At 35.9% G+C, this 27,929-nt stretch overlaps 1 protein-coding gene across 4 annotated transcripts in view; it reads left to right on the top strand.

Annotated features, from left to right (window-relative positions):
• CPNE8 (copine 8) overlaps positions 1-27,929 on the top strand; it is a 244,308-nt gene that overhangs the window by 173,890 nt on the left and 42,489 nt on the right. For all 4 annotated transcript variants that reach the window (XM_003926648.4, XM_074403057.1, XM_074403058.1 and 1 more), the window contains 3 exons: positions 5,129-5,182; positions 6,201-6,262; positions 26,674-26,720. In XM_003926648.4, the coding sequence (XP_003926697.1) occupies positions 5,129-5,182; positions 6,201-6,262; positions 26,674-26,720 (163 nt within the window). The remainder of the gene's footprint in view (positions 1-5,128; positions 5,183-6,200; positions 6,263-26,673; positions 26,721-27,929) is intronic.

Genomic DNA, 27,929 nt, shown 5'->3' with positions numbered 1-27,929 from the left:
TGTGTAAGAATCTTTGAAGTTGTTGAGCATTTTTAGATTCGATACAGTATTACTTCTTCAAGTCACATTTAAATGTCTTTGATTTTTAATTCTTGTGTATAAAGCATTTGACTTTAAAAATATGGATATGAGTTCATTGTTTCTTAAGCTTCAGCCTTTATGTTTTGCCTTTCTACCAGCCTCCTCTTCCACCCCTTCCTAATAAAGAAAAAAATTAGGCATTTTAATTGTGTCAATGTGTCATTATAAAATTAGCTGTGGTCTGCATATATATCTGAGCACCTTCACTACTGTTTTGGTGGAGACTGAGGGAAATGACAGGATAATAAGCAGTCATTAAATAAATCCAAGTTGTTAAAGCAGACACATTATAGTTATTTCCGCCTAAAACCACTGTGCCAGTTAATCACCAGATATTCGTTAAGCATACAGTATGTTCTAGCACTGTTATTCCTTGAGGTATGGTATCTGTACATTTCCTATAATTTTAATATATGTGGATACCAAAAGAAAATATCTCAGTGTTTAATCAAGAATGGTAATACTTCCCTGCCTGGTTGATGTTAAAATTGGCCTCTATTAAGTAGAGAGTAAAGAAATCTCCTTCTGTTACTTTATTCCATCATCATTTATTCATTCATAAAACATTTTAGTAAGTAGTTTCTATATTTCATGTTTTGTGTTAGGCCCTGGGGATACAGAGGTGAATACAAATTTCAGTGTCTTATGGGAGAGACAGATATAAAATACGTTTTGTATAAAATACGTTTTGTGTCGATTGATATGTGCTCCGTATAGTAATATACTTACTGCCCTGTGAAATTATTACAGAGGGGCCAAACTCAGTTCAATAAAATTTCTCAGTCAGAGACAAAGATAAAGTAATGCACCAGTCTGTCTTGGTCTTTTATGGAAAGATTATTATGGCTTTAAACAGGAAATATGTCATATAAGACGTGTTATAATTATATAAATACCTATTTTGTCTGCCTAACATCAAGGCTGAGAAAAAACAACAGGTGCACACTAGTTCTCCTTGTACTGAGGCATCATCTACTGCTGATCAACCATAATACTCCAGATAGCTTTTATAGCATTTTCTCATCATTGGTTTCATTCCGTCTCCAACTTCTCTTGTCCAGCAAAGCTTGCTAAATGACAAGACTGATGCCACATCTGATGAGATGACAAAGAAGCTTAATGTTTATTTCTTCTTAAATACTTGTAAGACCATGACTTCAAATATAAATGTCTTCTTATTATACATATATATTTTCAAAAGAAGAGATCAGTCTGAAGAAAATGTAGGAGACCATTATGAATTATGTACAAGTAATTTTAGGGTTTCAATGGACAATCTGGTCCAACACATTGCAAACTTCGTTATCTGTATTTGTGCAAGGCATTCAGATTTATCAAGGCAACTGAAAAAATTTCCAGCCATTCGTCCTTCAAATAGTTATTTCTGCCATTTTCTCTTTCTCCTCTCTCTTTTTGGTACTACCATTTTACTTCTGTTGTTATGCTTAATGGTGTCCCATGGCTCTTTTAGGCTCTGTTTGGTTTTTTTTCCTTTTTCTTTTTTCTTTTTTTGTATTGTTTCTCAAACAGGAAAATCTCAATTGGCAAATCTTCAAAATTACTGATTATTTCTCCTGCCAGCTCAAATATTCTGTTGAACCCTCCTGGTGAATTTTTCATTTCAGTTGTACTTTTCAAGTTGAGAATTTCTGCTTGGTTCCTGTTTATATAATTTTGATCCTTTTTTTATATTTTCTATTTAGTAAGGAATTATTTCATACTTAATCCTTTAGACATGATTTCCTTCTTTCTATATATCTGTAATGGCTGATTTAAAAACTTTGTTTAATAAATCCCATGTCTGCAAGTCCCCAAGAACAATTTCTGTCAACTACTTTTTTCTATGTATAGAAAAGTGTGATCCATACTTTCCTGTTTCTTTGAAAATCTTATTTTTGTTGTTGTTGAATGCTGGAAACTTTAATATAATGGATTATATTGGAAATTAGATTCTCTACCTTCTCCAAGGTGTTTGTTTTTGCTCTTTGTTTAGTGATTTTCAAGGACAAATTCTACAAAATCATTACTTTTTGTTGTGTGGGCTACTTAAGCGTTTGCTTGGTTAGATTCGTGATCAGCAGATATGTGTACATTTGGGCACTCCTTATGTGGTCCAGCAATGTCAAATCCTGACTTAGCTTTCACTTGTTTGAGCAGAGACTTGAGACTGGATGGAGATAAGAATTCCCTAGGTCTTTCCTGGGCATGTGTATAGCACTTCAAAAGGCATGGCCTTCCAGATTTCCAGCAATAACCCAGAGCTTTTAAAACATCCCATTCCCTAGATCTTCCTTTTTGATTTTTGAGTTAGCCTTTTACTTGGCCCAGATTAAATCATCACCTCCAGCAGATATGCTGTTACAAACCTGCCACCGACTGCTTTTCACAAATGTCCTGGAGATAGGGCTTCTTCTCCTTCTGAGCAAGCTTTAAGTCAGTTAATGACAAGCCCAAGCCCTATGAATGGAGCTTTTCCAGAAAGCTTCCATATAGGTCAGTTAATGACAGTTCTCTAGAAAAGACACATTCTTTTAAGTAGTGTATGGTGTTTATATATATATATATATATATATATATATATAGTGTAATGATCACATCAGGGTAATTATTACATTCGTTACCTCAGACACTTTTTGAAGAAGTTTATACCCATTCTGTCCCCTCCAGTGGCTTTTAGACTGTCAGCTGCTGTAGTTGCTAAGCTGATGATTTTCAGTGCTATTACAGAGCTGAGAAAAGTAGGACTGGAGTAAAGCAAATTAAAATGACATAATAAGATTTACTCTTTTTCTTGAATGAGTGATTATTGATTGTTGCAAGCCTTTTATTAATTTCCAGATTCATGAAAAAATTTGATTTTGACAATTTTTGCTAATGTTCTTATTGTCTTTATGGACAAGCAGTTTTTCAGAGCGTCTTATGCCATCATTCTAAAGTGACTTCCATAGTCTGTTATTTAGTTTTAGAAGTGACAAATGCTACTTTATTTATATATTACATAACTTTATTATTGTTATATCAGATGTATTATTGGTAACTGAAATGATCCAGTATGATTAAATTAAAAAAATGTATGTAATTAAATTATATAATTTAAAACCAAATCATCTGAGGTAATTTTTCTGTGACAGTAGTACATTATGATATACTGACAGGCAAAAGACGTAATACGAACTAAAAGATGCTTTTGAAATTCTAAAAGTGGCTCCTAAAATTTAGGAAAACCTCTTCTAAGCCAAAAGCATAATGCTAGATGAATGATTTTTAGGTAGAAAAACGCTGAAATACAGTTTTTCAAGAAAAGTGTATCACTGAACTCTTTATTTTCAAACTTTTGATTGAATGAACTTTAATCACTGATTTCTTATATATTGTTGAGAGTTGTGTGTTTCTCCAATTATCTGGAAGAATTGAGTAATTCTTCAAACCTCAAGATCAAACGTTACCTTTCTCCTCCAAACAGCCTTTTCCATACTTAATAGTATAACCACTGAACCATCTGAAAAATGTGTGATCTTGCTGGTGATACCCACCGCCCTTACTGATGCATGTTTTCCTATAGAATGTGTTCATTTAGGACTTTCTGAAATACACAGTAGGTAATACATGGGATGGATGACCATTTCTTCTTTAGATTTTCTACTTTAACCTGCCAAATGTACTTTATTCTGTTTTCTTAATTTTTCTCTGCAAACAATTTTCAATGGGGCTGCTGCATTTAATGCTTCATTACTTCTTGCATAGACTATTTAAAATAGGACTCTTACTGTTGCCTCCATTTTCTCTCCTTACAACTCTATTCTGTAGACCAGGGGTCCCATCCCTCAGGACACAGACTAGTACAGGCCTGTGGACTTGTAGGGACTGGGCCGCACAGCGGGAGGTGAGCTGCAAGCATGGGAGCATTACCGCCTGAGCTCTGCCTCCTGTGTGCTCCTCATAAGAATCTATTGCCTGACGATCTGAGGTAGCAGTTTCATCCCAAAACCATCCTCCTCACCACCATCCATGGAAATTATTGTCTTCCATGAAACCAGTCCCTGGTGCCAAAAAGGTTGCGGATGGCTGCTGTAGACCTATTAGATCATTCTCCTGTTAAACATCAACTAAATAACACCCAAACTCCCTGGCCTAGGATTAAGGATCTTAACATGGCCTCAGCTTATTTTTTCAGATTCACTTCGGTCCTGGTTGTGTGGGCGGTCTACCCCAGCCAACCTGGATCAGTTGCTTTTTCTTCTTTGTAGAATGGTGTATTTATTGATTTTTTTAAAAAATTGAAGCCCTGGTTAAGGTAATAAATTATGGTTCAATTAATACTTATTTACAAATTATTTCATCATCTTTTCCTGTCAAATGCTTTCCCCGTGTTTTGGATTGAGATGATCTGAAGAAGTCTCTCTTCAGGCAATTATGTATTATATTTATCCTATTAGATTGGCAGGTCTTACTTATCTTAATATTTCCTATATCCCCTAATGTTTTATAAAACATAGAAGTGCAGTCAAATTTATGAATGGAACAAATAGTCAAAAGGCCAATCTTATATCCACAAACCAGACATTTACCAATTACTATGTAGCATTGGTAACTGGTGGAAATTACTATCATTATAAAGCAATAGTTAGGTCAACAGATCCTTTAAATATTCACACATTGGATGATTTGCTATGTTTGTGTATTTAATCTAATATTTAAAGTTATGTCATTTGAATATACTTTAACAACCCATCATTTTTCTATAAAGCATTCATTAGTTAGGACATTAGATGTTAAAGGTCTCTATCATATCAAGAAGATGATCACAATTAAGGGTAATTGATATGTACAGGTGAGAAGAATATTACAGGCAAAACATTTTTTTTTTAAAGATAGTCAGTATTAACCTTTGCAGAGAAGTTTTGGCTGAATGACTGTCCAAAGTCATACTGAAAGCATTTGTAAATGAATACATGCATAAGAAGTGAAGGCAGCAAGTTGAACTACAAATGTTTTCTAAGTCAGTATAAACCCTAACACATTTTAATTGTTTTGTCTGCTTTTTAAGGTGGTGAATCCCAAAAAGAAAGGAAAAAAGAAAAAATACACTAATTCTGGAACAGTAAGTCAAATTTTATGTTATTTTTTAAAGATTAAAATAAATGAATAAGCATATATGTATATGGCATCTTTAATCCTACTGGAAGCGATTGAAAAATCTGAGCTGTGTTTCACTTAGTGTTTTAATATGAAGAAACATAATAGAAAAATCAACTTCCCAAGGGACTGATTGTAATGGAGAATACCTGATAGAAGGTAGTGACTTGGCTTCTTGCAGATTATTTTAGGGGCTGCAAGGCCTCTGAAGGAGGCTGAAGGTTGTTTTATGAACTACTCATTCAGTGGAATCAGAGTAGAGTGAATCAGGCAGACATAAAAAAAATATAAGTGGAAGTAAGAAATACTATACTCTTTACAGGCTGTACTTAATAAGTAAGACTCATTTCATGGTATGTGTATGTGCTCATTAAAAAAAGTTGTCATTACAATTGACAACTCTGTGGGAATGATGTGCTAAATCAGTACAGAAGGGTAGAAAGATGGAAGTATCAATCATAAAAAATCAGTATTTTAAGCAAAAATGTACTGCAGAGTTTTTACTTCAGATTAACTTTTTTGGGGAGAAGCAAAATCTAAGTTTTTTCTGTTTTCTTTCTAAGTTATGTCTGTATAAAGCAAGACAGTTAAAATATTAGATGGGCTCTTTACAGAAACATGACTGAAAACACACATTTCGTCTTGAAGGCTTTGCCCACTGATTTTGGTTTTGTGATTTTAACTCCCTTTCATCTTTCCTTTTATCTACAATGGGAAATAACACAATGTCCTTGTAGATAATTTTCATGCTGTTCTTCAAAGGAAGTAAACTGGTCATGGAAAGACATTGGTTAATTTTTTTTGGTCCCTTTCCTTCAGATAATTTTAAATGTAAGGACAATCAGTCCTAGCAGATGTTAATAAAAAATAATGTCTTTAGTGATTTTCAAAATGCAAAGAAATGTGATTTTTCTCTCTAATAGAAAAGAGTCTATTTGGGGTTACAAACTACTAGAAGGTAATTTTGTCTTTTTCTTTTTCAGGTAACTTTACTCTCTTTCTTGGTAGAAACAGAAGTTTCATTCCTCGACTACATTAAGGGAGGGTAAGTCATTCTCTGAAATTGCTTCATTGTTTAGGCATTTCTTTAAATGTGTGTAACAAGTGCTACCTTGAGGTACCTGGCACTGAAATAATCACCTTTATTATATTTTGATGGCAAGCCTATTGAAAAAAAGGGAAAAGGAAGAATGTTTTTGTTTCAAATATAAAGAAAAAACTTACCTACCTAGAGCTATTACTTTTGGGGAAAATTGTAACTTTTCTTTAACCAAGAGAAAATACTTTATTGTATGATTGATAGTTATAGATAAGGTTATTATGCACACTTTAATAGGATGTTTTTGTTTGCCTAATACATAGGAAATTTTACATGCACTATTTATTATTTGTAATATAGGTGAAAAGCTTGGGGCTTGATTTAAATGTATATACTGGGTTAAGAATATTAAAGGAGAGCCAGGCACGGTGGCTCACGCCTGTAGTCTCAGCACTTTGGGAGGCCGAGGTGGGCAGATCATGAGGTCAGGAGATCAAGGCCATCCTGGCCAACATAGTGAAACCCCATCTCTGCTAAAATGCAAAAATTAGCCGGGTGTGGTGGCACATACCTGTAGTCTCAGCTACTCGGGAGCCTGAGGCCAGGGAATTGCTTGAACCTAAGAGGTGGAGGTTGCAGTGAGCTGAGATCACGCCACTGCACTCCAGCCTGACAACAGAGCAAGATTCCATCTCAAAAATAATAATATTAAAGGAATGTACCTTGTCATTACATCAGAATGCAGAAATAGATGGAATAGTCATTTACTTGGTCCCACAGCTCTCAGATAGGAATGCTTTTCAGGAAAAAAAAAACAGTTGTAATCATTTTTGGAATTTTTCAAAACCCAGACAGATCCTGTGTTGGTAGTGTATTATAAGTTCTTACACCACCATAAATAGGGAAATCTTTTTAATTTTTCCTCTTATTTTAACCTATTTCTTCATTTTCTTAACCTGACCAAGTATCCCCTGTATTACACTGTTCTCACAATGCTATAAAGAGACTACCCGACGCTGGGTAATTTATAAAGGAAAGAGGTTTAATTGACTCACAGTTCAGCGTGTCTGGGGAGGACTCAGGAGACTTGTAATCATGGCGGATGGCTGACAGCCAAGGGGAAGCAAGGCATGTCTTACATGGCAGCAGGCAAGAGAGTGCCTGTGAAGACCTGTCAAACACACATGAAACCATCAGATCTCATGAGAACTCACTATCATGAGAACAGCATCGGAGAAGCCACCTCCATGATCCAGTCACCTCCCACTGGGTCCCTCCCTCAACACATGGGCATTGTAGGGATTACAATTTGAGATAAGATCTGGGTGGGGACAAAGCCAGACAAAACCATCTCCAGAGATTTAAAACAAGCATTCATTGTCTTGCAGTGTAAAATGTCTACATATGCTGTTTGCCTTCATCTTGTATTTTCAATATGCAATAATGCAGTGAAGCAAATTTGAATGCGTTTAGTAACTTTATGGTGAATAACTGTTAAACAGAGATATTACTCATATGAACTCTTCCTAATTATGATTCAGCAACTGCCCCACCCCCAACCCATACAGACTCACTGGTAGAATGTCCTCAGGCTGAAGAAAGGGATGAGGGAATGGGGAGGGGGCCAGAGGAACAAAGATAGCTTCACAAAATCCAGAGAACTTGCCTCTTATTGCTCTTAGTTAAAGAAACAAAGCAAACAAACAAAATACCTACTTAAATGAGTAATCTTTGCTATAGATTCACATCCGAAATGCAAAGTAGCTGCAGACTCAGAAGCAACAGCAGTTGTTTCAATAAACTTAAAAGTGCGAAGTAGAAAAAAAAAGTTTGCCAACTCTTAGTATTTCGATGTCTGTGCCTGTTTTTATTTTTAGAAGATGGAAAAATAGAATGCTGAATTTGTCATAAAAATGTATTTTACTTCTATAAAAACACCTGAGTAGTTGTAGGTAATAGTGTTACAGGATCTTTAGAGTGTTGTTTTTCTGGCCTGAAACCTCTGGCCGGTGGCACCTTTTCCTGAGTTTTCTTGTTCTTGCCGGGCTCATTCGACCCACTTGGCCTGGCAGGCTGCACTTTTCTCATGCTACCAGCCTGGATCCCACGCCTGCCAAGGGCAGATCAGGCATGGAGTGGCGAGGGGTGTGTGAGCGTGGGATCCGGCCATCGTGCAGCCAGACATGCTGGCTACTGCAGCAGGGCAGGCAGCTTTGGGTGCTGGCACAGGTGCCCGCTCTCTGCAAGGCTGTGGCAGGCCCAGACACACCACAAGCAGCTTCCCTGGCTGGCACTAGGAATTATGTGGCACCCAGCAGCTTGAAGATGCTGGACTCTGCAGGACCCCAAAGATGAAGTCACAGCCCTGGTTGAGGGAGCTCCCAGGTCTGGGCTCCTTCAGGGGCTGCAGCTATTCATTCCTTTGACTGCAACATGGTGAACAATGGCCATGTTTTAGCCCTGTTTGTGTTATAGCTCTTTTACCTTTGCCATTTGGCAGGTCCCAAGTTCTTCTGTGAACAGGACTGATGAGGTACACAGAGAAGTGGAGGGTGAGCCAAGATGAAGAGTTTGAGCAATAGAATAGCTCACAGGAGACCCACAGGGGTAGCTCCTTTTTGCAGTCAGGGTGTCCCAAGTGTTTAGCTCCTAGCAAAGGGGGGACCCCGGAGTGGGAAGCTCCTCTCTGCAGGCAGGTGGTCCTGTTATCTTCCCAGTTCCTAACAGATAGGAGGCCTTGGAATGGGTTGCTCTTCTCTGCAGGCAGGCCCTCTCGTCATCTCCCCAGCTCCAAGCAGAGAGGAGGCCCTGGTGTGGGTTGCTCCTTTCTGCAGCTGATAGTCCTGGTGTCCTTGCAAGTCTCTAAAGTGCACAGCAGAAAGGAGGCCCTAGAGTGGGTAGCTCCTCTCTGCTGCTGGTCCTCCCCATCCTCACCAGGCATCCACCTCCCACTGCTGTTCATGGCACCCAGGCTCAGCCTGGACTTTGCTGCAAGATGAGAGTGGGTGCAAACAGCAGGGAGAAGCCAGAAAGTGGGAGCAGGCACTTCTGAGCCTGTGAGGGCAGGGGCCCTTTCTGGGCCCCCAAGGATGCAGGGATGCCTGGGTGTGCAGCCATGGTTTGGGCTACTGCAGCTGTGTGGGGAAATGGAAGGCAGCGGCTCCTGCCTGCTCAATGGAGGAGGTGTGGCCTGGGAGGCCCCGGTCTGTAGCTGTGTTTTGAATGGCTGCAGTGCACCAGGGGAGCTACTGCCTCAACTCAGAAAAGGCCAGGCTCCCACTTGGCCTGACACCCACACACTCCATGGAGCATGCAGCCCCAGCCATGCCTCCCTGCTGCAGCCAGCGTGATGGCAGTCGCAGGTTCTCTGGAGTAGCTGCTGCCATCAATAGTTGATAAAGAAATGAGGTAAGTAAATGGACATCACTAAGCACCTTGGTATATTTGGTTATATTTTACATATAGAAATACTGATTTGTGGTATTGAAATGTTATAAATTTCTTTCAGTTTTTGTCTTTTGGTTTATGAGCATGTGAACAGTATGTATGTGTATATATAAGATATGTCTAATATATTTGGTCAACATTGTAAATCTAACAGTATGTGAGTGTGAAACATTTTCAGAATCTGGTACCAATAAATCGTTTTTATTGTTTGTTCTCATTCTCCTGTTGAAAATTCTTATGGCTAATCAGAGCAGATGGGTTTCTACAGTACCTAGAGCAATGACAGTTTTAACTCTATCACACTGATAGAGTTTGCATTTTTACCGAAGGCTTACTCTAGCCTATCAACTTACTCTCAGATGTAATTCGTGTATGATAACGGCTAACGTCTGCTATTTTCATTATTTTTTATAATAGTGGGATCACACTATGTGCAATACACTGCATTGTATGTTTTGTTAATTAAACGTATTGTGTGTATATTCTAGTACATCACTACCACCTTTTTTAAAACCATTTTCCATTGTATGATTGTACATCATTTAATTTAAAAATTTCCTGTTAATACATGCTTTAGTTACATCCATTTTTTATTATAAACAAAGCTGCAACGTAAATACACGGTATGTGTCATTTTGTGCACTTCATTAGTGCATGTGTGTATAGATATGCAATGTCTGTAGAGTCCCTTCCTAGAAATGATGTTACTGGATTTAATGATATATGTATTTCACAACTTGTTAGATATTTCTAAATTGTATTGCTAAAAGACTCTAAGAATTCATACTTTCCAAATCTGTGCAGGATGTTTATCATATCCTTACCCTTACCTTAATGTGGCATCATCAGTTCAGGGATCTTTTTTCTTTTCTGACTTAAAGGCTTCTTTCTTTCTTTTTTTTTTTTTTTTTGAGACAGAGTTTTGCTCTTGTTACCCAGGTTGGAGTGCAATGGTGCGATTTCAGCTCACCGCAACCTCCGCCTCCTGGGTTCAGGCAATTCTCCTGCCTCAGCCTCCTGAGTAGCTGGGATTACAGGCACGCGCCACCATGCCCAGCTAATTTTTTGTATTTTTAGTAGAGATGGGGTTTCACTATGTTGACCGGGATGGTCTTGATCTCTTGACCTCATGATCCACCCGCCTCAGCCTCCCAAAGTGCTGGGATTATAGGCTTGAGCCACTGCGCCCGGCCAAGGCTTATTTCTTTATAGTTTTTTGGGGTACAGGTGGATTTTGGTTACAAGGATAGATTCTTTAGTGGCATTTAGATCAGATTTTAGTGCATTTATCACCTACGCAATATACACTATACCCAATATGTAATCCCTCTCCACCCTCATCCAACCTTCACCCCTCAAGTCCCGCAAAGTTCATTGTATCACTCTTATGCCTTTGCATCCTCATAGCTTAACTTCCATGTGTAAGTGAGAACATATGATGTTTACTTTTCCATTCCTGAGTAACCTTACTCAGAATAATGGCCTCCACCATCACCCACTTTGCTGTAAAAGACATTATTTTGTTCCTTTTAATGACTGAGTAGTATTCCATGGTGTATATATACCACACTTTCTTTGTTCACTTGTTGGTTGATAGGCACATAGGTTGGTTCCATATATTTGTAATTGCAAATTGTGCTGCCATAAACATGTGTGTACAAGTGCTTTTTTTCATGTAATCACTTCTTTTCCTCCAGGTAAATGCCCAGTAGTGGAATTGCTGGATCAAATGATATATCTGCTTGTAGTTCTTTAAGGAATTGCCATACCGTTTTCCATAGCGGTTGTACTAATTTGCACTCCCACCAGCAGGGTAAAATTGTTGTCTTTTCACCACATCCATGCCAACATCTATTGTTTTTGGACTTTTTAGAATTATGGCCACTCTTGCAGGAATAAGGTAGTATCTCATTGTGCTTTTAATTTGAATTTCTCTGATAATTAGTGATGTTGACCGTTTCTTCATATGTTTGCTGGCTTTTTGGTATCTTCTTTTGAGAATTGTCTATTCATGTCCTTTCCACAGTTTTTGATGGGGTCATTGTTTTTTTCTTGCTGATTGGTTGGTGTTCCTTATACATTCTGGACACCAGTCCTTTGTCAGACGCGTAGTTTGCGAATATTTTCTCCCACTGTGTGGGTTATCTGTTTACTCTGCTGATCATTTCTTTGGCTGTGCAGCAGCCTTTTGGTTTAATGAAGTCTGATTTGTTTATTTTTGTTTTTGTTGCATTTGGTTTGGGATTCCTAGTTATGAATTCTTTGCCTAAGCCAATGCCCAGAGAGTTTTTCTGAGGTTATCTTCTAGAATCCTTATGGTTCAAGTCTTCAGTTTAAATCTTTGATCCATCTTGAGTTGATGTTTCTATTCGGGGAGAAATGGGAATTCAGTTTGGTTTTTCTACATGTGGCTTGCCACTTTTCCCAGCATCATTTATTGAATAGGGTATTCTTTCCTAGTTTTTATTTTTGTGTGCTTTGTTAAAGATCAATTAGTTGTATTTGGCTGTATATCTGGGTTATCTATTCTGTTTCTTGATCTATGTGCCAACTTTTTGCCAGTACCATACTGTTTTGGTAACTATAGCCTTGTGGTATAATTTGAAGTCGGGTAATGTGATGCTTCTAGATTTGTTTCTTTTTACTTAGTGTTTATTTAACCATGCGAGCTCTTTCTTTGGTTCCGTATGATTTTTAGGATTGTTTTTACTAGTTCTATCAAGAATGATGCTGATATTGATGGGAATTGCACTTGAGTCTGTAGATTGCTTTGCGCAGTATGGTCATTTCACAATATTGATTCTTTCCACCCATGAGCATGGGATGTGTTTCCATTTGTTTGTGTCATCTATGATTTCTTTCAGCAGTATTTTGTAGTTTTTCTTGTAGAGATCTTTTACCTCCTTGCTTAAGTATATTCCTAGGTACTTTGTTTTATTTTATTTCTTTTTTGCAGCTGTTTTAAAAGAGATTGAGTTCTTGATTTGATTCTGAGCTTACCATTGTTGGTGAATAGCAGTGCTACTGAGTTGTGTACATTGATTTTGTAAACCTGAGACATTACTGAATTTATCAGATCTCAGAGCCGTTTAGATAAGTTTTTAAGGATTTCTACATATACAATTATATCATTGGCAAACAGCCACCGTTTGCCTTCCTCTTTTCCAGTGTGGATGCCCTTTATTGCTTTCTCTTGTCTGATTGCTCTGGCTGGGACTTCCAGTACTATGTTGGGTAGAACTAGTGAAAGTGGGCATTCATGTCTTGATCAAGTTCTCAGGGGTAATGCTTTCAACTTTTCCCCATTCATTATGATTTTGGCTGTGGGCTTGTTATATATGGCTTTTATTACTTTGAGGTAAGTCCTTTCTATGCCTGTTTTATTGAGGGTTTTTATCATAAAGCAATTCTGAATTTCATCAAACATCTTTTCTGCATCTATTTAGATGATTATGTGTTTTTCTAAATTCTGGTTGTGAGATGTATCACATTTATTGACTTGCATATGTTCAAACGATCCCTGTATCAGTTTAGAGAACTATTTGCCGTAACCTTTTCATTGTTGAGTTATGCTCATGTTGAATCTGAATTGACAAGTAAAGCTTGAGGTCATAAAAAGGGTGAAAAATCATGAGGTAAGATATCATTAACAACAATTATATTGATTCTTTAGCTAGCTCTGGTTCATTTAAAATACTTAGTTGAGCTTTCGTGATTTTTTTGCTCCTCTACATTAATTTTATAAAACATTTCTCTTACATCAGATGCAAGGGAGCATGGCTATAGAGAAAGTGTAAAACAGGCAACTGTCATGAATCATTTAGTAATTTTGCTGAGTCAAAAATTACAATTAAACTCACAGAAAGAACTAAATTACAAGAGATAAAATTTGAAATTTTATTTCTTCTTATTTTTTCCTCACAAAAAATAATGAAATGTAAAGTTATAAAAATGTTAAGTTGTTTTGTTTCTCATGAATCCATTAGAAAAGAGTTAAGAAAAGTTAAGAGTTAAGAAAAGACACATTTAAATACTAAAACAAAATGTTTTAATAGCCTTTTAATATCTTTTCCTTCAGATGAACTTCTTTTTAGGCCTGGTTTTTAGTATTCAATATTATACACTGCCTCTAGTTTAGTTATTATTGATATAGATATTTACATGAAAATACAAGCTTGATTGTTTGGGAAACCAGGTTGTTAGTTTGTTACTTTTCATTCATTGTCTCAGTCCCTAAAATACTATGTTTAGCTGCAGTAGACAGATTTATGGATTCAGGTACACAGTGAGAAAGTGAGACAGATCCATACTAAATCAGCCAAAATCCAATTTTTATGCAAACATTTCCTGAAATCCAAACTTAATTTTCAGAATTTTTTTTTTATAAGCAGTGCCATGTTTTTTATGGAGTATGAGATACCTTCTATGATTTGAAATAGTAAAAAGTTTTATTTTCTATACAGAAGAATAATATTCATAAAGGAGCTTTGTTATAACTTAATAAACACTGATGGTCTCTTCTGGATTATTGACCGTTGTGTCTTCATTTTTAATCATACTCTGTGCTTTTATCCCTATAGTTAATTTACTTCTCCTTACTTATTAAAAATAATTTTAGATATTAAAATTTGAACACAATTGACTACTTAAAATGTTTAGTAATCTCTAACTTTTGGCATTGAATGCTTCAATTATTAATAAGGACAATATCAGATTCACCTCAAATTATATACTGTTATGAAATCTAAGATAATTTCTTAGGTAGCATCATAATTATTTCAATTGTTATTATTTGCGAATTGGGTTAATTCACTTTTACGGACTTGGAGAATATATATTTCCATATTCCCCGTAGCTCACACTGTAAGTATCAGAAGACAGAATCATACATTTCAACTTGGTTCTTCTGCCTTTTAGTCTTCTGTGTCTCTCAGATGTTATGAAACTCTAGTTTCCCATCACCATAACTAAGGAACAAATATCTATAAAGTTTTCCACATCTCTTTGATTGGCAGATGAAGGGGGAAAACAGATCCTAAGGTTTGTTGCACAGTGAGTCCCTGCTAAGCCACTAGAATTTCATGTCAACATGAAATCCTGGTCTATGCTTTTGTCAGAAAATTGAGTGTGTTAGAAACTTGGAGGTCTACAGACTCTTTTTTTCCTTTGAAGAAAGGCCAAACTCTCATCCAGCCAGTCCAGGTGAGCTTACACTAATTTCTCTAGGTGTCATTTAAATTTTTATTTGTATGATTTGTTAATTCAAAGAGATGTAATTTTAAAAATATTTTTTATAGGTCTGAACATAGAGTGGCCGTTGAATAAATACAGAGTAATTAGTCATTTGAAGCATGATTTTCCACTCTTTTTTTCCTCCCAAATTTTTTAGCAAAATTGAAACCTAATGAACAATAAAACTTTAAATACTGAGTGTGACAAACTGCAGTACAAACCCTCACATCTGTCTCTCTCAGACTTTATCAGTTTATGTTCTTACTCTCTCCCTGAGTCATACAGCAATCAAATGAAACAGATGGACCAGGCTTTCTGGAAAAAGAAAACATGCTTTTGTGTTGCCTCTACTAGAATTTGTCTCAACTGAACTTACTATCCTCATTGTAGTTACTTGGAGGAAAGGCAAAATCAAGATGCGAAGCCCAAACTGCTTGTTTTCTTCACGCCTTAAATGAGGGGGAGCATGAGAGAAGGTAACAGGAGAGACAGGAAATGGACAGTAACTTCTAGGGAAGAAACTCGGTAAGGAATCAATGGGGAAAAGTCAGCCCACTCGCAAGGAAGTGGCTGCTGATAATTGAGGCATTGTATGGTAGTGGCCAAGAATTTGGGTTCTGGCATTAGTTGTACAGTTCAAATCCTAGATCTGCCTCTCGTTAGCATAACCTGTTTTCATTTCTGTGAAACAGGAGTATAAATAGCAATGCCTATTTCATAGAGTAGCTGTGCGGGTTAAATTTCATATGGTTAACCCGCAATAAATGCTAGCCATTTTTATGAAACATCTCAAAGTTCTAATATGTCTAAGCTCATTTTGTCATCATATTGTTGTAGTTAATTGCCCCAGTTATGAGAGACATGAAGAAAAAAATATGTATTCAAATTTAAAAAGCCAGCAAAAGTTACTTTCTTGTAGTTCATTTCTATTTGAGGCTAACTCCAGGATATTTCCTTCATTCCAGACAGTCCTGTTCGCCCCAACCCAAACTCAACCCTAAATCTAAAACTTGTTTGAAAAACCTTTACAAAGAGCTATCTACGTATCATAAGCTAATCTTAAAGGCTAAAGTGAGCTTCTTGACATGATAATTTTAGAGGCTAGTTGAATATCAGTAAGTTCCTTTAAAACAAGCCCCATACAGATTTTTTTTTTTTTTTTTTTTTTTTTTTTTTTTTTTTTTTTTTTACTTAAAAATACTTGAAACAACTGAAAAGATTCTGTAGAACATTTAACTTAGTTTTATATAATAGGTGGCAGGCTGGGCACAGTGGCTCACGCTTGCAATCCCAGCCCTTTGAGAAACTGAGGCAGGTGAATCTCTTTGGCCCAGGAGTACGAGACTAGCCTGGGCAATATAATGTGACCACATCTCCATAAAAATTAAAAAATATAATAGTTGGGTGTGGTTTCACGTGCCTGTTCTCCCAGCTCCTCAGTGGGCTAAGGTGTGGGGATTGTTGAACCCAGGAGGTTGAGGCTGCTGTGAGCCATGATTATGCCACTGTACTCCAGCTAGCCTGGCAACAGAGCGAGACCTCTTCTTTAAAAAAAAAAAAAAAAAAAAAGTGTCATTGCATTGGGTATGTTGCTTCAGGGAGCACATCTTGCCAGAACATGCAACACTCTAAAGTGTTTTTCTTTTTCCTTAATCCAATTTCTTATTCAAAAACTGAATATACATGTCTAGGATTTTTTTATAATGCTGCTTGTTGTGGCACCCAAGTGCTTTGCATTCATCATATCAGTGGAAAGCTAAACCCTGCAGTGCTGAATAGGGATAAATCTAACAAAAACAACCCAATTCAGCCTTCTGTAAATATATTCACATGGAATATTTTCATATCTAAACTGAATTCATCTAAAGTAAGATTTAGAAAAGATACTTTTAGGAATATTAAGAAGACTGTCATAAACACTGATTTGGTTAAGGTTTGAATCTCATTTTTGTATGTTTAAAATATATACTTGGAAAGCGTAGAGATGTATAGTTACATACTTTACCATTGTGATTTCATTGCCAGTTTATGTTATGCTGCAGATAATTTTTTTCAGAGCCCTCCATCTCAAGTCAAAGGAAACTCTTCAGGTATGCCTCATCAGGAATAGCACTAACGTTGCCAAATATTGACGCTCTGTTGGTATTGCGCAGTTTCATAGTTACATTCCTTGATTACGGTGTGTACTTTCAGCCACACACAGTGAAAACTAAAAGAACTGAGTGATGCAACAGCAATGAATTTTTGCAAGACTATTATTAATACTCGAAAAACAACTTTAAACCTTTTCCTCCTAATGGTATGCTAATAATTTTCTCTTTAAACATACCACTTTTCTTTGAAACTAAGAAACTTTTATAGGAACAAAATTTTATCACCTATTTCTGTGAAATTATTCTATTCTAGACAACACACTTTGCTATTTCTAAAATAGTTTCACTATGGTGGGCAATTAGAAGGTTGGGGGTTGGGAACAGGAGAAGCAGAAATACATAAATAAACAGTAGCTTACCAAGGGCAGATGATAGTAGGGTAGGAAAGAATTTATCAGTAACATTGCTTAGAATTGCTAGTGTATGGTGATAATAAAATGTAGGCTGCATATGCATAAGTTATATTTTACTATATTTAAGTTCTGTGCAGACAGTGTACCCCTCTATTCCCTGTACTGGTTGGATCTTTGTTGCCCCCACCCTTGAGACATCACTCACCCACATTAGGGGGAAGACTAATGGAAAATAAATTTGTGTTAATTTTCTGACCCAACAGAGGAAAGGATTAGTATGAACCAGGAGAAAACGGCATGGGTTGCTCAAGGAATTTGTCCTCCAGAATATAGAGTATTTGCTATGTGCAGTTACTTTCGAGTTTTATTTCTAACATTTAGAAGTCTCCTTCAAAGTAGTATTTACGTCTCTGTCATATGAGAAAATTGGGGCCCAGAGAGTTTATAGTTTTGCAAGGCATCACAACTACCTAGCTAGTGGTGATTCTGGGATTCAAACTCCAGTCTATACCACCCAAGACTTCAACTGTCTTCCTACTGGGCGGGCATCACCTCTCTGGAACCTACCTCATTTTAAATGGGATTCTGATGGGTAGTGCTTACATTTTCAGTTTGGGGTTGATTTTTTTTTAATTTGTATTTTGATTATGTCACATATATTTTCTAACTGTTGGTTAAAAAAAGATTGGCAATTTTGCATACCTTTTTGATAAGGTGTTCTTTTTTTTTTTTTTTTTTTTTTTTGAGACGGAGTTTAGCTCTTGTTACCCAGGCTGGAGTACAATGGCGCGATCTCGGCTCACCGCAACCTCCGCCTCCTGGGTTCAGGCAATTCTCCTGCCTCAGCCTCCTGAGTAGCTGGGATTACAGGCACGCACCACCATGCCCAGCTAATTTGACTTGCAGGAAGATAAGCTAGCCTCATGAAGTTGTACTTCAGAGTACTCTTATTGTGTGAAAATATATGTAGAAATCAATCTTCAAAGTCTAGAGAAAGTAGAAAGTTTTATTAATTTGTAAAAACTGGATTCAGTAAGGAGGAAGAATAAAGAGTTGAGGAATCGTATCACTCGTCTCCAGTTATTTTTTTCTTTATTTTTACTTTTGACATTTCATGGATCCTTCAGGAATCCAGAGTCTGTGAAGGAAATAAAGGTTAGAAAATAAGGCAAAAAGTCAAAGTTTATCATTACCTCATGCAATATAATTTTGTTTGAGAAAGTGCCTAGATATCACCTAATAAAGTTAGATCATATATTCATGGTGCAGTTTTGGGTTGGGCAGTTTGGGACCTTATTAGTGGGTATGAAGGAAAGGAAATCTGACTGACATGGAGGGTCAGATACTGAGCAATGACCCAGACCCAGAAATCTGATAAGAATTATACAATCCAGTATTCAAAGAAGTATGCTATACTCAGGTTCTGAAAAACTAGTATCAATAATCGTAATAATAAGGAATCAGCTACTTCATGGGCCTTCTAAAGGATGGGTGCTTTTATGGTCCTCACAACAATCCCAGGAAGGTTTTATAATTCTTTACAAGTGAGCTGCAGAAAGGTTGAATCGTTTTTTCAAGATCACGTGAATCATAAGTGCAAGTATTTATATCTAAATTTGCGTTTGTGCATCTCAAAACCTGCCCTCATTCTAGTAGATCTTACTTGGCAAGGGCAGTTAATTCACAAAGTAGTTTATGGGCAGGGGATGCCAGAATTTTGAAAAAGCAGTGACGTTTGGAATCAGGCATCTCTCTGCATGGTCAACCACTTTTGAGAAAAGCAAAGAGAAAAGACAGAAAGGGGCTCAAGGTTTAGCCTACGGTGGGAGAAGGTCAAGAAGGACTAGACTGGATGATGGTGTTTAAGGCAGGTGTACTGGGGGTTCGGGGCATGTTCCAGAACCAAAGTGGGAACTAGAATGCATATTGGTAAATCAAGGCAGAAGCCTAGTCCTGGTACCAGTATGGCAAGAATGAGAGGAATATTATAGTTGGGTGAGCATCCTAACTACTTTTACAAGTTCTAGATACCAACAGCTAGTGGATCTGAATCTGTTTGTCAAGATTAATTTAAAGAGGAGGGGGAGAAATCCATTTGATAATTTACAAAGTTCAGTTTGTGTAACTGAACAGGATTTGAAATTGGGAAGAAAGGAAAAGAGGCCTTCTGCACAACCCTCTCACAGTTGTTAGTTCTCTGTAATTAATTCATAATAACAGCTGTAGAAGATACATGTTAAGATAGTATTTCTCTCTCTCTCTCTCTGTATATATATGTGTCGAGTTTTCTTTGACACACACACATATATATATACTTGTTTCCTTAGGATCTTTGCCGTGCTAGTAAATTATTTTCATCTTGACATTCGATTTTTCTATAATCCACAGCTTTTGGAAATGTGGCAGAGTAAAAGGGACATTTTCCAAGTGCATATTTTAGTAGTATTAGGACATATGTTTTGGGAAGTCTCATGAGATGTTAGTGCTAACTCATGCAATTTGGCAGGCATAACTTTTATATTCTAAAATATAATGCTGCTAACTGGATTTCATGAAATCCTGCTGTCTTGTCTGCTTCTAAAACATAAAATGACAGCTAAAGTAACATTTCCTAAACAAAATGTTTCTAGGATTTAAATGTGATTGTTTTATGAATATTCTGTCAGGAGTAATCTTGTATACATTTGATTTTTTTTTTTTTTTTTTTACTTTGACACATGATTGATTTTTTTCCCTCTGTCACTAGGCTTCAAGCAATATTAGAGAATGAAAAGGGGTAACAACATTACTGATTAAAATGTTGTTTGCTTTACTTTTATGGCAGATAATTTATTGAAGTCTTCAAGAAACCTGTTTTATAGCCTTTGAGGTTATAGTATTCCTAGGAACTTTCTTTAAAATTTTTATCAGTTAATATTTCCTAAAAACATAGACTGAGAGACTTAATTTATAAGTGTATATTATAATATGAATGGAAACTCCTAGGAGTCATGAGATTAAATAAACTGGTATCACAGTAAATGTGCAGTTGAGTTTTAGGTTATACTATCGATTTTGAATTCGATGGTAAAATCCTGTGCTATCTTTGTCATTGTTTTTTAACAGTATAAAGCTGTAATTTTGCTCCATGAGTACAAGAAGGATGTTTTATTTGCTCCTGTTTTTCTTCATTCTATAGCACAGTACTTGGAAATTGGAAGATGCTCCAGAAATCATTGTTGAGCTGTAGTTTTCTAAGTAGGAAAATGTCAATGGTATGATAGTACACCAAGTGACCATCGCTACCATGAGCTGCTTTGTTTAGCAAGCCATAATTTTTTTCTTTCTGGGCTGAATGCTGCAGCTGATTCAAAGTAATAAAGGCGAGAGATTCTTTCTGACAGGCAGAATGAGACAAAAAAATAATCAAATCTTATCATCAGTCAGTCACTGAATATGCATCAGGATTCTGCTTTACTCATTGAGTGTCTCTGTTGCAACATAATTACCAAATGCTCTTATTTATCGTTAAGTGCTAAATGAATGCATCCACCTTTTATACTTAGGCTTAGAGTGTCCTGGGTTTCAACAGTACTCTTTGGTCCTGCCTTTCTTTCTTCACCCTTTCTTCTTTCTTACCTTCCTTCTCTCCTCTCTCTTTTTCTCATCTTTTCTTCTTTTCTACAGTGCATTATGTTTTATGTACATAGTCTACATGGTTTTGTAATTTAGTTTAGCTATTGAGTTTTAGTAAGTTAGTTTAATTCTAAATGTCTGCTTTTTTTTATTTTTTAAGAGACAGAGTCTCACTTTGTTGCCCAAGCTAGAGTGCTTTAGTGGAAGTATAACTCACTGCAGCCTCAAATTTCTAGGCTGAGGAGATCCTCATGCCTCAGCCTCCTGAGTAGCTGGGACTACAAGTGTGTACCACCATACCCAGTTATTTTTTAAAACTTTTTATACAGACTGGGTCTCAGTATGTTGCCCAGGCTGGTCTTGAAGTCCTGGCTTCAAGTGATCCTCCCACTTCAGCCTCTCAAAGTGCTGGGATTACAGGTGTGATACACTGTGCCTGGCCTCTGCTGTCTCGTTCTTTTTTACTATTCTGTGTGGTTCTTTAGTTAGTAGCCATAACTTTTCTTTGTAGCTTTGGGAGGCACAGCTTTGGCTTTGAGAGGACCTTTGCATCTATGACTATGAAGTCTTGTATCTGCAATTAATGCTTCTAAGAAGTGGACAGTTATGCTACATCTCTTAAGCTACCCTGGAGACAACAAGTTAGAAACAACCTTAAAACAAATGCATCCAGTTGCCCAGTAAATACGGTGAGGTTTCAATATGTGGAAAGCATTCTGCAGACACTGTTATGGGAGAGAGTTGAATCAAGATAATGATGTGTCTTTCTCGGCAGTGTAGAGTTTGAACCAAAGACTGAACTTCTAAATTGATCTTTATAATAAGCTAAAACATATATTCTTAAAGCTCAAAGTTATTCTTTATTCCTAATGAGATGTTATTTTGAATAAAATAACATAAAAAAGAATATGTACAGATTATTTATGTATTTGATAACATACTTGATAGAAGGAAAATTTTGCCCAAGCATGAGATTATATCCAGATGCTTTTTATCATTAAGAACCTCTGTCTAGTGTTTTTTATAGATTTGCAGCATAATAATCAGTATTCCTTACTGTGTGCCTATTATAGCCAGGAAGTTTGCAAATATTTAATTGGAGAAACACATTAGTATAGGGGTTATGATTATGGTCTTTGTGATTGAATGTGAATTCAAATTCCATTACTGTCGTTTATTAGTGTTGTGGAAATTTATTACGTTTTGTGCACATAGATTTCCTTCTTTATAAAAAGAGGATTATAGTATCTTCTCTATAAAATTATTTGTGTTGTTAACTGGTACAAGCCATGTAACCTCACATTATATATAATGTGTGATATATATAATGTGACTATATTGTGATATATATGTGTATATATATATATATATTATGTGTATAAAATAAAATATATATGTAATAGCTCATGTTGTTTCCTTTCAATTCTCATTTCATTTCTATGTGCCAGGCTCTTGCCCTCCAAGAGTTCTGAAATTTGGCTAAGGTCGCCAACTGGGTTGCTGGGACTCAAAACCACTTCATTCAGATTCAAAATCCACACCCTTTCTAATCTACTGTACTGCCATGTATTACAGTCATTTCTCTCTCTAGCACAGCATGATGAAGCAGGGTGCTGATGGTTCTTTTCAGCCCCTCTAAAGGGCTTTTATCTGACAGGGTTCTCCCAGAAATCTTCCTATATTCTTTTTCTAAAAGTTTGTACTGACTTAGGTTCATTCTGGTTAGTGTTATGCTCCAAGTTAGCCTATATTCTTAGCCTATAAACCTGATTTCTACTTTGAGAAAAAAAATACCATATAACTATTAATATAAAGGGAATCTATACTAGTTTTTATTAAATGTAAGCATGAAAGGTTGTTTTTCTGTAGGAGAAAAAAATGTGTGAATTTGATTCAGTCCCTTGATTGTACTTAGGTCTTTTCAGGCTGCATATTTGGAAAATGAAGGAAATATCCTTATACTTTTTACTGTGAGAACTACAAGGGACCCTATGCTGTAGTAGCAGAATCAGATTGCTCTATTTAAATCCCATCATTATTTATCCAATGGTTCCAAACTTTGAAGTGTTAAATCAATTGTGCTGTGTTTCAAAAGTAATTTGTTGCTAAAAAGTAGTCAAAGTCATGTTTTCAGATGATTTACTTTTTAATTAAAAAATATTTTGTAGATTAGATGTGATTCCAGGTTGTTACAGTAATTATAGCATTGTCATGTATTTGTGCTTTTACATTTTCTCTGGTAAGAAAAAGGTGGAATTACATATAGAGTCATAGATATATTCAAAAGTGAATTACTTATGTGAATGCCACCTCATTAGTTTCCATCAGGAAAAAAAAAGAAAAAAAAATAAACTAATTCAGTAAAATAACTTTGGGTAACAACTGAGTCCTGAAATTTAAAAATATGTATACAGATGGCCCCCAAATTACAATAGTTCAACAACATTATTCTTTACCATGGTGCAAAATCAATACACATTCAGTAGAGTGATGCTCTCTCCTGATGCTGAACAGTGGCCAGAGCTGGATCACTGGGTAAACAACTGATACTCTACAGCATACTGTGTTGCCAGATTATTTTGTCCAACTCTAGGTTAATGGAAGTGTTCAGAGCAGAATAAGCTAGGCTAGAGTAAGCTATGACTTTCCTTAGGTAAGTTATATTAAATGCATTTTTTGACTTACAATGTTTTCAACTTACAGTTTATTTATCAGTATGTAACCCCACTGCAAGTTGAGCATTTTATAACATATTTCATCAATTGCTATATATCTGTACTTACCTATATCTGTAAGTACACATACACACACATACACATGCACACATACACATACACACAAGCACAGAGAGAAATGCTGTGAGCAATAAAACACTAGTGTCTGGAATACTTCATTTCTGAAGAAAACAAAAAAAAAGAAAATCCTGTGTATTTCTTTTTCAACTTTTATTTTAGATTCAAGAGTTAGACATGCCTGTTTGTTACCTGGGTGTATTGGGTGATGATGAGGTTAATGGTACAAATGATCCTGCAAACCCAGGTACTGACTGAGCATAGTACCCAACAGTTCATTTTTGAGCCCGTGCCACCCTTCTTCCCTCTCTCCTCTAGTAGTCAGCATTGTCTATTTTTGACATCTTTATGTCCATGAATATCCAATGTTTAGGTCACACTTGTAAGGGAGAATATGTGGTATTTGCTTTCTGTTCCTGAATTAATTTGCCTAGGATATTGGCCTCCAGCTACATCCATGTTGCTGCAAAGAGTATGACTTCTTTTCTGTGGCTGTGTGTATTCCATGATGTGTGTGTGCAACATTTTCTATATTCAGTTCACTGTTGATGAGCACCTGTGTTGGCTCAATGTCTTTGCTATTCCAAATAATGCTGCGATAAACATGGAGTGCATATGTCTTTCTGGTAAAATGATTTCTTTTCGTTTGGGTATATACCCAATAATGGGATTTCTGGATCCAGTGTAGTTCTAAGTTCTTTGAGAAGTCTCCAAACTGCTTTCCACAGTGGCTAGAACTAGTTTACATTCTCACCAACCATGTATAAGCATTCCCTTTTTTCCACAGCCTCGCCAACATCTGTTGTTTTTTGACTTTCTAGTAATAGCCATTGTGACTAAAGTGAGATGTTATCTGATTGTGCTTGTCATTTGCATTTCTCGGATGATTACTGGTGTGGAGCATTTTTTCATTTATGTTGGATAGTTGTATGTCCTCTTTAGAAGTGTCTGTTTATGTTCTTTGCCCATTTTTTAGTTGGGTTTTTTTGTTTGTTTGTTTTTGTTGTTGTTGTTAATTGGTTTAAGTTCTTTGTAGATTCTGGATGGTAGACCTTTGTCAGATACATAGTTTGTGAATATTTTTTCCTATTCTCTAGGTTGTCTGTTCACTCTGTTGATAGTTTCTTTTGCTGTGCAGAAGCTCTTTAGTTTAATTAGGTCGCACTTGTCAATTTTTGTTTTCGTTGTGATTATTTTTGAGAACTTAGTTACAAATTTTTTCCCAAGCCCAAAATCCAGAATGGTGTTTTCAAGATTTTCTTTTAGGATAATTACAGTTTGAGGTCTCATACTTAAATCTTTAATCCTTCTTGATTTAATAATTTTTATATAAGGTGAAAGGTAGGAGTCAAGTTTCATTCTTCTGCATGTGGCCAGTCAGCTATTCTAGCACCATTTATTAAATAAAAGTTATTCAATAAAATGCTGCTTAATAAATTTCCCCATTGCTTATTTTAGTTAACTTTGTCAGATATCAGATATCTTTAGGTGTGCAGCTTTATTTCTCAGCTCTCTATTCTGTTCTATTGATCTGTGTGTCTTTTTTTGTACCAGTACTATTCTGTTTTGGTTACTGTAGTATCATACTAAAAATTCAGATAATGTGATGCCTTTGGCCTTGTTCTTTTTGCTTAAGATTGCTTTGACTATTCAGGCTCTTCCTGGGTTCCATATGAACTTTAGAATAGTGTTTTCCCAATTCTGTGAAAAATAATATTAGTACTTAGATAAGAATATCACTGAATTTTTAGATTGTTTTGGGCAGTGTGGCTATTTTAATTACTTTGATTCTCCCAATTCATGAGTATGGAATGTGTTTTCTTTTGTATGTTTTGTGATATCTTATGGCAGTGTTTTACACTTCTTTTGCTAGAGATCTTTCGCTCCCTTGTTTAGATTTATTCCTAGGTATTTTATTTTTTGCGTATTACTCTTGTGAATGGGATTGCATTCTTCATTTGGCCCTCAGCTTGAACGTTGTTGGAGTATAAGTATGCTACTGATTTTTGTACATGATTTTGTATCCTAAAACTTTACAGAATGTGTTTATCAGTTTCAGGAGCCTTTTTATAGAGTATTCAGGATTTTCTAGGTGTAGAATCATATGGTCCATGAAGAAGACAGTTTAACTTATTTTCCCATTTGGTTGCCTTTAGTTTCTTTCTCTTGCCTGATTGCCCTGGCCAGTTCTTCTAGTACTATGTGAAATAGGAGCGGTGAGAGTGGGCATCCTTGACTTATTCCACTTCTCAGGGAGAACGTTTGCAGTTTTGACCCATTCAGTATGATGTTGGCTGTGAATTTGTCATACATGGCCCTTATTATTTTGAGGAGTGCTCCTTCGATGCCTAGCTTCTTGAGGGTTTTATCAGGAAGGGATGCTGAAGAAAATCCTATGTTTGGGGGATTGTCAAAAAGAATTAATTTAATAAATGACATTATTAGAGATGATTTTAGTAATGCAACACTTTTAAGGGGAATACTAATTTTACAATTACTGCAGAACAATTTTGGATACAGATAAATTAATAAATTGTGGCATTGAGGCTGGAAAACAATTATCTGCAGTTTGGCTGCTTTGTTATGAGTCACTCACTTAGTTACCGTATTCCAAAGTAGGAGCTGCTTTTATTCCTCAGACTCTGATTTTCATTTTATATGACTATAAACATATGTAACAATAAATATATTTTTGCCGAGTTCTTACCATGTAAAACTGCCTATCGAGAAAATTGGTGACATTAAAAAATATAACCCAAATGGAAAACAAATTCCTTTTATGAGGTTATTTCATTAATAGCAATTTTTGTTTATTTATATTCTAGAACGCAAATCAATTTCACAGTGGCTATTGATTTTACAGCATCAAACGGTAAGTGTTTTGATTATCTCTTGATAAAAATCATCAGCAATTACATGAAAAATAAATTTGTATTTTCATGAGGGTGATTTTCATATATTTACATATTTCTGACATTTTGCATATAAAATATACATTTTTAATATGAAATAGTTCAAATATGCAAAAGGCTAGAAATAATGTAACAAAAATGCTAATAGTCTCTGTCAGACTTGTTAAAGATTAAAATACTGTCATTATTGCTTTACATGTGTTTAAAAGAATACACATTTTAGAGGTATTGAAGCCCACCGTATATCTCTGACCCATTCTCCTACCCGCTGTTCTTTCCCATATATAATTCTGAAGTATATCAAATTATAATCTTCATTTTATAGTACTTTTGTATGTATGAATTTATATGAATGTAATTCAGTAGTATCTGTTCTTTATAAAGTTGGTTAACTTTTAATCAATTAGTAATTTTTAATAATTACTCATGTTAACATATTAATATCTAATTCACTCAGAGGGACTGATATGTAACAGTCCATATATAGATATTCATAATTTATATATTAAAGCTTTTAAGAAAAAAATATAGTGGGCTTTTATTTTGACTCAATTTTATTTCAGACAGAACCATCATTTGAAATTAATTATTATGTATCATCAGAATATGAACCTCTTTATGTCACTTTTACTAGAAGTTGCCACTAGTTTATATTTGTCTATTTTTTCTTTCAAATGGCTTATTATGTCTATGGATCTCACCTTGTATTCCTTTTATTTCATTTTTTTATCTTGCAATGTTTCACATTTTACAAAATAATAGAAATTTTAGGGAAGAAAGCACCTTAGAGATCACTTAATTGAACCCTCCTCTTATACAAATAAGGACACTCAGATCCAGGGAATCCTTTTACTAATAAACACACTTGGCTTGTTAGTTCTAGAGTTAGAGCTACAGATAAGATCAGACTCTAATTCAGCTTTCACTGCATGTCACGTTCATTTTCCAACATTATGGCTTCCAATGAATGATTTTTACTCATGTTTTATTCAGCATAATATAGAACATAGAAATAATAGCTAAGGATAGGCATGATGGTTCACCCCTCTAATACCAGCACTTTGGGAGGCCGAGGCAGGCAGATCACCTGACATCAGAAGTTTGAGACCAGCATGGCCAACATGGTGAAACCCCATCTCCACTAAATATGCAAAAATTATCCAAGTGTG

This window comes from Saimiri boliviensis, chromosome 7 (genome assembly GCF_048565385.1).
Source record: "Saimiri boliviensis isolate mSaiBol1 chromosome 7, mSaiBol1.pri, whole genome shotgun sequence".
Classification (NCBI taxonomy): domain Eukaryota; kingdom Metazoa; phylum Chordata; class Mammalia; order Primates; family Cebidae; genus Saimiri; species Saimiri boliviensis.
The sequence above is the reverse complement of the archived record's forward strand: the minus strand, read 5'-3'. Positions and strand labels throughout refer to the sequence as shown.